Source organism: Trichomycterus rosablanca, chromosome 1, assembly GCF_030014385.1.
Source record: "Trichomycterus rosablanca isolate fTriRos1 chromosome 1, fTriRos1.hap1, whole genome shotgun sequence".
In the NCBI taxonomy this organism is placed as follows: Eukaryota; Metazoa; Chordata; class Actinopteri; order Siluriformes; family Trichomycteridae; genus Trichomycterus; species Trichomycterus rosablanca.
Window position 1 is genome coordinate 3,145,508 of NC_085988.1, and position 10,627 is coordinate 3,156,134.

Sequence of the window (10,627 nt, forward strand, 5' to 3'; positions counted from 1 at the left end):
CACACACACCCAGCCTACTGAGCTCTATTTGATTATGAAAGTTTTGTTTATTTTACTTTTAAATAATTATTTTCATTTTAAGTCTAAAATCTGTAACTCCAAACTGACATTAGTACATACAAAGTAAAAGTTAAAATTGCTCTATTGTAGTTTTCCCGGTTTCTGTCTCTTGTTGTTTTTTTTGTTTTTTTTAATTATCTGTCATTAGTGACTCATTTTGTTAATCAAATTACATTCATGTGAAATACTTTCACTTTCTCTTACCTTCCTTCACCACCTAAACAAAACAATTATTCAATGTTTTTTCTCACGCAGTAGTTCATTCATTTATTCACTTTCTTAACCGCTTATCCAATTAGGGTCGCAGGGGGGTGCTGGAGCCTATCCTCGCTTTTCAATGGGCGCAAGGCACACAGTAACACCCTGGACGGGACGCCAGTCCATCTCAGCCATGCAGTAGCGTGCCATTGTTAAAGTCCCTGGCCAGCGCGGAGGGAACATCACAATGTGTGCAGCAATTACCCACCACGGCGTCATCCATCACCATGCTACCCTTGGCCCCTACAACACTGCCCATCTGATCACATTTCTGGACACCCTAAACAACACACTCATTCCACCAGATCAGATAGACAGCCCAGAGCAGCTCAGGTACGTTGTCATTTGGGACAACGTAAGTTTCCACCGTGCTGCTCTGGTTCGTAACTGGTTCACTGCCCACCCACGCTTTTCAGTTGTTTATCTCCCTCCATATTCTCCATTCCTCAATCCTATTGAGGAATTTTTTTCTGCCTGGAGATGGAAAGTGTATGACCTAAATTCACAAACGCGTATACCCCTTCTCCGAGCTATGGAAGACGCATGTGGAGATATAGCAGTTGATGCTGTTCATGGCTGTATTCGCCATGCTAGGCGATAATTCCCCCGCTGCTTGGCCAGGGAAAACATTGCTTGTGATGTGGATGAGGTGCTGTGGCCAGCTAGAAACAGAAGAGAAGATGCAACATAGTAAAATCTTCTGTTTTGTATGTAGACCACCGTATGTGCAACTTTGTGTTGGTTGGGATGTACACTGTGTACATTGTTTTTGTGGGAAAAATAAAATATATTTGTTACCGTGTATTTATGTGTTCTGAGTATAAAAACAATATTCCAAAATATTTTACAACACACTTATGTACGTACTGTCTGTAGTAAGTGTAACACTGAACCAGAAAAGGCCTAAGTCATCATGATCAATGGAGAAGAAGTGTTTTCCATTCATCATAGTGTTTTACATTGAGCACATCAGTGTTCAACTGGTTCTTATAAATGTCTATTCATATGATGGTTTGTGTGTGTCATCTGAAAACAAAATACCATTTTGAGAAGAGATAACATTGTTTTGAATGTAAAGTTTCATTTTGCAGGAGAATTGAGGGGTTTTGTCTATTGTGTTTTTTTTTTTTTTTTTGTGTGTAGAGTTCTGAGAGTATGAGGCATGCTTTCAGAAAATGTGTGTAAACAATCGAGAAAAACTGTAATACTTCAAAATTAATGGAAAATAAATGCAAACGTTATTTTGAAATAAATATGGTTTGTAGTATTTAATGTGTTTGTATAAAAATAGTTTGACATTAATCCATCAAATTATTACAAGACTTTAATGGATTTATTTGTCTGTAAATGTTTCCTATGTGTTTCTGTTAGTTTGATGACGGTCCCTAACGCCTTAGCTGAAGTGGGAGCTTCATCAGCGGTTTCATTATAACCTTTCTGTAAATAAATACATGTAATATTAAAATTACCATCAAATAGTTTTTGTAGTATGTTGCCTACTTTTATCTGAGTAAGAAATCATAAGTTAGGTGTTTTTTCAACCATTTATATAGATCGAAATGATCGAATGTTAAACGAATGTTGAATATTAAACTAACTTCATGGCAGCCAAATACTGTCCTGTTTGTACTTATCACTACCTGCAACATTTTACAACAAAATCATGTTTATTATCAGTTATGTACGATTTTAAAAAATCTGCGATGTACAGGGAAGTTTTAGTGACACGTACTGAAGTGTCTCTCCACGTTCCTCTCAATCATTGTGAAAATATGAAGTTTTCTTTCGCTTAAACCCGCATATCGCTCTGTATCGTAGCTGCGCATGCGTAGCTCGCTTGTCTCAGCGTTATGCCATACCTGTCAAGTTTTGGATTTAAAAATAAGGGAAATTTTCCGCCGCGCGCTTCGAGCCGTCCCACCAGCCCAACCGAGGTTCAGTATCCCTTACATTTTAAGACAGGTTTACAAGAAATCTAAAATAACCACCTGTGAACCACTTACAAACTACAATTAGATGATCAGAATCTGATAGGCCTACCTTTGTTGACACTGAAATGCTGTGGACATTTCTACATATGTAATTCTTATAATACAGCCTAAATGAAAACACAGTTACAAACCTTACAGAATGCATAACTCTGCCCCATCCTGCTCCTCTTTAGAAAGGTAAATTCGATGTCCCATTTCTTTAGATATTTACATGCAGTCTTTACTTTTTTGGCAGGAATGCCCTCTCTCTCCTTGCATCCATCCATCTCTCCCTGTTCCAGGTTTGTTCCCGCTGTCCGCACTGACCTCGTGAGAACTGCCACTTGCAGCAGCCTGGGTGGCAGTTCTCACGAGGTTAGTGACATTTCAGTTTGGAGAGGCACAGGAATGTTTTTTAAAATTATAATTAGTGATGGGAATTCCGGCTCTTTTTAGAGAGCCGGTTCTTTTGGCTCCCAAGTGGCCCCTTAGATTTTTTTGTTCCTTAAATTAATTTATTACCAAATTACATGTAAAATTAATTACTAATGTAAAAACATTGTATCACATGTTTATTATTTAAATGGTTTTATTTATATACTCAACATGGAAGAGTGCTACAACAATAAATTATAAAATACAAAAACAAAGACCCATCTCAATTAAACAAAAAGGTCTGATTGTGTATATTACTTGTACATTTGCATCTAGAGTAAAAGAACACATCAACAAAGCATCACTCAACAAAGTATAAATGAAAATGTGCAAAAAAAAAAAAAAATAAAATAAATAAAACAGCATCCAGGTATTTGTAAGTCTTTAGCGAAGATCCTGTTTCTCCTTCTGTTTTCATCTGCCCTGTCTTTTTGAAAAGATTCTCTTTGAGGGGACAGATGTTGCTACATTACACAGTCTATGTGCCATCACATGTATAAGATGTGGGTAGACTGAATACACCAGTTCAGTGGGTCTGTAAAAAGGGGTTCCTCATGTCCAAACTTTACTGTTTCCTCTCACTCATGTTCCTCACCTTTCCAGCGTGTAATGTCTGCGTATGTAAAGCGCAATGTCAAACTTCACCAAGTTTTCTCTCTCTCTCTCTCTCTCTCTCTCTCTCTCTCTCTCTCTCTCTATCTCTCTCCTGTTCGTGTGCACACCGCTACACATCTTGACCAATCATGTGCGGCTTTAACAGAAAAAACCCCCCCCAAAAAAAACAAATCGGCTCCTGATCAGGAGCTGTATCCCGTCGTTCACTTTAAAGAGACGACTCTTAGAGCCGGATCGTTCGCGACCGACCCATCACTAATTATAATATAATACGGGAAATTTACGGGAAAATACTAATACGGGAGGACCGCGGGAAAGAGGGGTAGTTTCCCGGCCAAAACGGGAGACTTGACAGGTATGCGTTATGCGCACGTTTTAAAACTCCGCACCCAGACCAGATCAGAGCTCAAATAAACATAAACAATTATTGTTTTTGAAATGTTATATTGAATTTTGTCATTTTCAAATCTACATCAATGCAAGTGTTATTCATTCAAAAAGAATAGCAACACAAATACAATTTTTAGACGGAGCTCTATAGTCACTAGTGCTATTTTGGAACATGTCCTGTCCCGCGGGCACCGTGTTGGTGACCCCTGGTCTATGCTGCTGCAATGGTAGAAGATGTTACTGACGTTCGTTTTTGGCTTGTGAGGTCTTAATACAACGTGCTGCAGACCAGCTGAGCAATATTCAGTACAAAATACTACATAATGGTCCAAAATGTTGACATAAGCTGTTCTTTTATCAGAACTCCAGCTCTGAACGTGAGGGAGGCAGTTTTCTGTTGAGTAATGAGGAAGTGTTCTGTTCTGATAGCCTAGATAACCACTGTACAGGGAGAGTACACCTTACTTTATAGTTCATTAGAAATGAAGGGAATAAAAAAAACAATCAAAGTTAAAATGCTCTTTAATGCTTGTGGAAATGCATTAAAAGTGTAGCTATGCTAATCGCTAAGCTAGTGCTAATCGCTACGCTAGTGGCTAGTTAGCAAGTAGAATTGCTAATAGCGTGGTGGAGCCTTAAAGGCACAGTGCATCTATTCTGTTGACTTTAAGGTCATTCAGTTTGGCTGGATTGATATATTTGATGATGGTTCAGTTCAAATTCATGTTAAAGAAATAAATGAACATGTTACAGCTAAACAGTAGGAAAAGATGATTAGTAAATCATTAGTCAGTGCTAAAATACCAACACTGGAGTGATGTATAGTAATTCCTTACATGTTAATACTCGTGTTAATGTTGATGTTGCTATAATGTATGAATGTTAATGAATCTTTTGGAGTCAAAGTGTATCCTTAGTTTGGGTATATGTTATAAGATGTTCTGAAATGAAGACGTTAATGAGATCTCATGTTAGGGAACAGAACTGTTCTGCACTATCTGTGTAGGTTTTTTCGACTCGAACTCATTTCAAACAACTCTGACTCGACTCATGACTCGGAAAAAATGACTCGGAGACAACAAGAGTTAATGTGTTGACATTAGTTACAATTATTATGTGACAATTATATACAGTATATATGTTCCAGCCAGCTTCCGGCGTAGTGATGAAGCATCGCTCCCTACTCCCTACACAGTCTGAAGTTCACATTTAAACATTCTCGTTACCTTTGGATCAGAATCTCACTTAAAATGGTGGAATACCCTATGTAGTGCACTTCACAGGAACAACCGGGGTGAATGGAACGCTCCTACAGAATCGGTGCTGATGGTTGTAAGAAGCACTTTCTGAACCAATCAGAGCTTCTGATTGTAATTGTTAGTAAGAAATGCTGTTATTTGCATTCATTCAGTTTGCGTCACACAGATGACAATATTGTACACAGCTGATTTTCTTCTGCTACTCATTTAATAAATATACAATACAGTATAATCATTTGTTTTGATTTTCTTTGTTAGCTTCGTGTTTCCCCCTAAATGACTGAACATTAAATGTTAGCAACATCTGTTTACTATTTAAGGAGTCGTAACACTTTACAGTCAGCATGACGTATAAATCAGTACTGATGTATAAATGTATTAATAAATCACTTTAACACCTTTAATCTATTACAACATTATAAACCCATTCACCAGTAATTTACATATCATGTTCTTTTCAGCTCATATATTGATTTGTATTCCTCCTTGTGATTGTTCACACATTCCACTAAAATAAGTACAAATACAACCAACAAATCCATCCCCTGCTAAACTGTTATTAACATTAATAGATAGCCTTAAACTGAAATACATCACCAGAAGTTTAAACCATAATAATTAAAAGTAAGAAGTGGGACATAGACCCATAGTCATCTGACCTTCTTTATTTAGCTTTTCATAGATAGTGCTGGTTAGTTCGGTTCATTTTATAGACTCTGGTTAATCTGAGTCACCCATAGGGCTTTTTGACCCAAAGAACCATGGTTCTTGAACCGGTTCTGTTCAGGTTTCTTAAAACCTTAGTGTTTTGTAGAGAACCGTCGCACGTTTCCACCAGTTTTTGAGAACTAAGCATTCGTCATCAACAGTGGGCGTTGCATAAAGAAAGTAAAGAGTAACATGATGGTGGAGCGTGTAGATTAACTGTGGGGATTTGTGCTGCTGTTACAGATGTTGGTTTTTATGTAAAAAGCATCGATCAGCTATCGGTGATAAGAAGACGTGACGTGTTTGTCTCGGTTGTTGTTTTCTTTAGTTCATTGATGTGAGAAGCGTTTTGTGCTTCGCTCTCACCGCGACTCTCGGCGCAAATAACCAATTTGCTCAGCGCTCGGCTTGAGCGATAAAACATCATTAAAGTTCCACGACACGAACAAACATCTGTGTGAAATAACCATCAAATCTACTCTAAAATACAACATCTATCTGTGTTTAGCTGGATTTACTTCACGTGTGTTTATGTAGCTCGAGGTTCTGAATTTTCCCGGGAGAGTCGAAAAAGCGTAACGTAAAAAATAAAGCGTAACGTGGCTGAATGTACTAAAAGTACGACATAGAAACACTACATTTCTCACCATTATTATAAGTGCTCTGTGCTGCCCACATTTATTGCTCAAAGCAAAATCCAGGATAGAATACAGAAGCAGAATCAGAAGGCAAACAGAGTTCAAGAGCCATAAGCCATAATCACACAATTAATCTTTTTAAAGGCGCTTTGAAAAAATCAGCGGCAAACTGGCTCAAAATTAAATCAGGTAAAATTGAAAAGATAAATATGCAGCATTAACTTCCATACGAGACACCAGCTGATGCCATTGTTGCTGTCGCTATGCTGTATAACATGACACGCCCACAAGTGACGTTACGGTTTGCGATGAAAAACCAATTATTCTGTGGTGCCAGATTGGCCCGCTAGTTCTCTGTCTGGAACCTCTTTTTTGGTGGAAACACGCGGAACTGGTTCAAAATCAAGTTCGGGAACCGGAACGGAACAGTAATGTGATCTGTGATCCGGTTCACTTGAGTCACTTGAGTCCTGTCAAAATTACAGCCCTTCTGTGTTCCTGGAGAGTGCCTATGTGCCACGCCCCTGCGGGAGCATTTTATGCACCCGTTTTATGGTTGGTCTCCAGCTAATTAGGCCCAGCTGAACTTGTTTAAGCTGAGAGTATTTAAGGAGACTGGTGGAACAGGTGGTCTTTGGAGACTGTTTTCCTGTGACTCTGGTCTGGTCTGGTCCGGTCCGGTCCGGTCCGGTCCGGTCTGGTCTGCCTTCTGATTCTGCTCCTGTATTCTATCTTGGATTTTGCTTTGTACTGTATTTTCACCTGGTTTGTCTGTGTTTGTTGCCTTAGTCTGTTTAGCCTTTGTTTAGCTTTTGTTTAGCCTTTGTTTAGTCTTTTAGTCCGATTTAGCCTGTTCAGTCCTGTTTGTTCTTATTTAGCTTAGTTCATGTTTATTGTTTAGCTTAGTTAATGTATGTTTAGCATTTAGTTTAGCATTTATCTTTGTTGGTGTGTTTAGCATTTGTTAGCATTAGCATTTAGCTTAGCATAGGTCTTGTTTGGTTTCGTGTACCCTTGTCTTGTTCTAACCTGTCTTTTTGCCTTTGTTATTATTAAATATAATTCATTATACATCTGTGTGTGTGTGTCCGCCCCTATTGTCTGTCATAGCCCATATAGCGTTGCCATGCCCCCCCAACCCACCCACCCACCCGTCCAATAAATAACCTAAATTAAAAACTGTAAGGATCCACAGACACATTATTAGGTCACAGATGTTTATTTTAAATTTTAATTTAAATTACACACACCAAAAAATAAACAAACACAACTTAAACACAACTAACAACAAATGAATCATGGGGGATAGGGACAGTGTGGGGGGGATTCACCTACCAATCAGATGGGTATACTAATGGGTCAAGGGTTCAAGGGGGATGTTCAACAACAAATTGCCATGGTAACTTCACCCAGTCAGGCAGCCACAGTGGCACCAAAACAAACAGTCAATAGATTACCATGGGGGCTATGATACTTCTTAAGTGCTACAGTCCTAAAGTAGCCTGTAAGCATTTGCATTTTAATAATAATAATAATAATATAAATATATCTAGCTGTTGTTTTGCTTACAAGAAAATATGCTGCATTACTAATCTATACCACTACTACTGATAATAATAATAATAATAATAGAATGTGTATAAAATCAGCCACATAACGAACACCGGTGTGTTTAACCGCTTGTTTATTAGAATATTTAACTTATTACTTCGATTCACGGACTAGAGTGAAGTCGGTTCAGCCAAATCATCTGCATCCGCGGGGTTTCAGTGAGTCTGCTCACTCGCCTTGTGTACTTAGCAGCAGCCAGTCAGAGGACTCATAGGATCCGGGTTAAATGAGACCTCGGACTCGTGATTCCTGATTCAGTACGAAGATTCGAATCATTAACCCGGGTGATTCAGGAACCGCCGAGCTCTAGTCATAGATCATCCTCACTCTAACCCGGCCTCTCTCAGCACCGTCAGTGCTGCATCTTCAAATTCTTTTAATGCATGCTGCAGGAGTTTCTTTATAACTTCAAAAGATGTTATTGCTGCTGATAAAGTGCTTAGACCAGGTTCCGACTTCTGAAAGTAATCCAAAACGTCAAACTCTTTCAGTAAGCTTGATGCCAGTTTTAGTACAAGAGGAGATTTTATCACAGACTTCAGATGTGGCTTGTTGACTCGTTCTGAGAGTCTTTCAATTGATTTATTATCAAGACCAAATGAGAAGTAGCAACTTGTAACAAAAGCCACCACAATGCCAACATCACATGCCGATGACAGACCAGGTACTGGAGCTACTGCAACTACACCAGAGCAAAATGCTGCAGCCCAGGCTAATATGTCAAACATTTCGACCTTCCTCTTCAGTACAGCAACAGAAGTGACTGGTACTGACTTCATTAGAGCGTATCGTTTATGCTCTGGAAGCTCTGACACCAGTGTGTCCACAAGCTCCTCAAAATCAAATGCAGAAACATCATAGCAGCAGATGAGAAAAACTTTAGGATTTTTAAAGTCCTTTAAATGTGCCAGGCAGTAGTTCCTAATTTTTGCCAGAGTTGCTTCTCTGTTGAAGCCTTGTCTCCTTGCTTCTTGTGCGACATCAACGTCTATCTTTGATCTGACAAAGTAAAACAGCTTTTCCTGGTTTCTGATCTCTGTAGCCAGCAGGACGTCGTTCTCTGTGAATCGTACTGATGAGATGATGATGAAGAAATCATACCTGTTGAAATTGACTTGTTGAAGATATCGGTTAGCCTGAAAAGTACGACTACCAATTCCAGGAAGGTCCCAGAAAGTCACATTAGGCATTGTTGGATGTTGGTAAGGGGTTGGTTCAGTGGTGGTTTCAGTAACTCCAGTTTCAGCTGCACCTTCATCATCATCACTCAGTCCTCTGATTGCATTAATGAAAGTTGACTTTCCTGCTCCTGTTTCTCCAGTTACAGCAACGTCCAGTGAGACGTTAAGAAGGTCGTGGATTGTGTCTTGTGCTTTTTTAGTTGCGTTTTCTATAGTTGACTCTCCTGATGCCTCGATGACAGCAGTTACATCAGGATCTTGGCTGGTCTCCTGAACATGTGCCCTGAAATAAATAAGAGAAATTAGAAAAATGATGTGTGATATTTTCCAGGTCTTATCGGTTCCATTGTGAGTTCATTATGTGTAACATGACAGGTTGAGCTCACAACTGAGCTCAAGGTTTGGACACCTCTGGTTTAGATTATTCAGTTAATATATGCTGGAACCAGAGCTGGGATCTCGAATACATTTTATTGAATCTCAGCTCTGTCTGCCAGCGAAGGCTGAGTGGCCACATGAACAACGATTGGCCTGTTGTTCAGATATGGGCGGGACTAAGCCGGATGGGGTCTCTCTGTCATGACTGATGCAGTTAAGACTGATTGATGGCACCTGCACAGAGATGAGAAAAGAGCGCTGTCAGGGTGTGTCTCTCCGTACACAACGCTGAGCTGCACTGCACTCGTCAAAGTGTAGGTGATAAGATGCATACGGCTGCTGCCCACATGTCAGAGGGGGCGTGGGTTAGCTTCGTTCTCCTCAATCAGAGCAGGGATCACATTAGTGGAGAGGAAGCATGACGCAATCGGGCGATTGGACGTGTTAAAAAGGGAGAAAGGAAGAAAATGCATAAAGAAAATATGTATATATAAAAAAATAGTCATGTTTTGATTACAAAAAATATAAATATAATAATTTGAGAAAAAAATCACAGATTTAAACAATAAAACCTGGTGTGTAGTTTATTATAAAGAGGTAGATATAATAAAGACATGTAGGTTTCAATTTCAAACATAAATAAAAAAAAGATTCTTACATTTTTAGCTTTTGTTTCTTGGAAATCTCTCGATAAGCTTCTTACCAGTACCTGTAGCAGCTGGGCAAATACTCTGTAATACACCTGAGAAACACACACACACACACACACACACACACACACACTCAGCCTATTTATTTGAATATAAAATTTAAGGTGCTTTAAAAATGAGAAAGTCAACACTGAACAGCTGAAAGATGATCTTGCCCTAAGTGCCTCAGTTTGTTACTCAGTTTTATTCAATGTGAGATCACATCACACACACCTCAACCTCACCTGCATTCAGGTGGTGAAGGCAGGAAAGTATTTTTTCATTTATCTTTAAAGAGTAAAAAATAATAAACCAGGGGAGATTTTATTATACAATGTTTCTCTCATACAGTGGTGGTCATATAATAATAATAATAATAATAATAATTAATAATAATAATAATAATAATAATAATAATAATAATAATAATAATAA

The 10,627-nt window shown here is 38.7% G+C and overlaps 1 protein-coding gene across 1 annotated transcript; it reads right to left on the reverse strand.

Moving 5' to 3' along the window:
* Positions 1–8,099: 8,099 nt before the first annotated feature.
* LOC134317234 (interferon-inducible GTPase 5-like) lies at positions 8,100–10,237 on the reverse strand. Its single transcript, XM_062998011.1, has 2 exons — positions 10,162–10,237; positions 8,100–9,408 (listed from the first exon to the last, which is right to left on the reverse strand). Coding segments are annotated over exons 1-2 (1,143 nt in total). The 5' UTR covers positions 10,164–10,237; the 3' UTR covers positions 8,100–8,267.
* Positions 10,238–10,627: the final 390 nt, after the last annotated feature.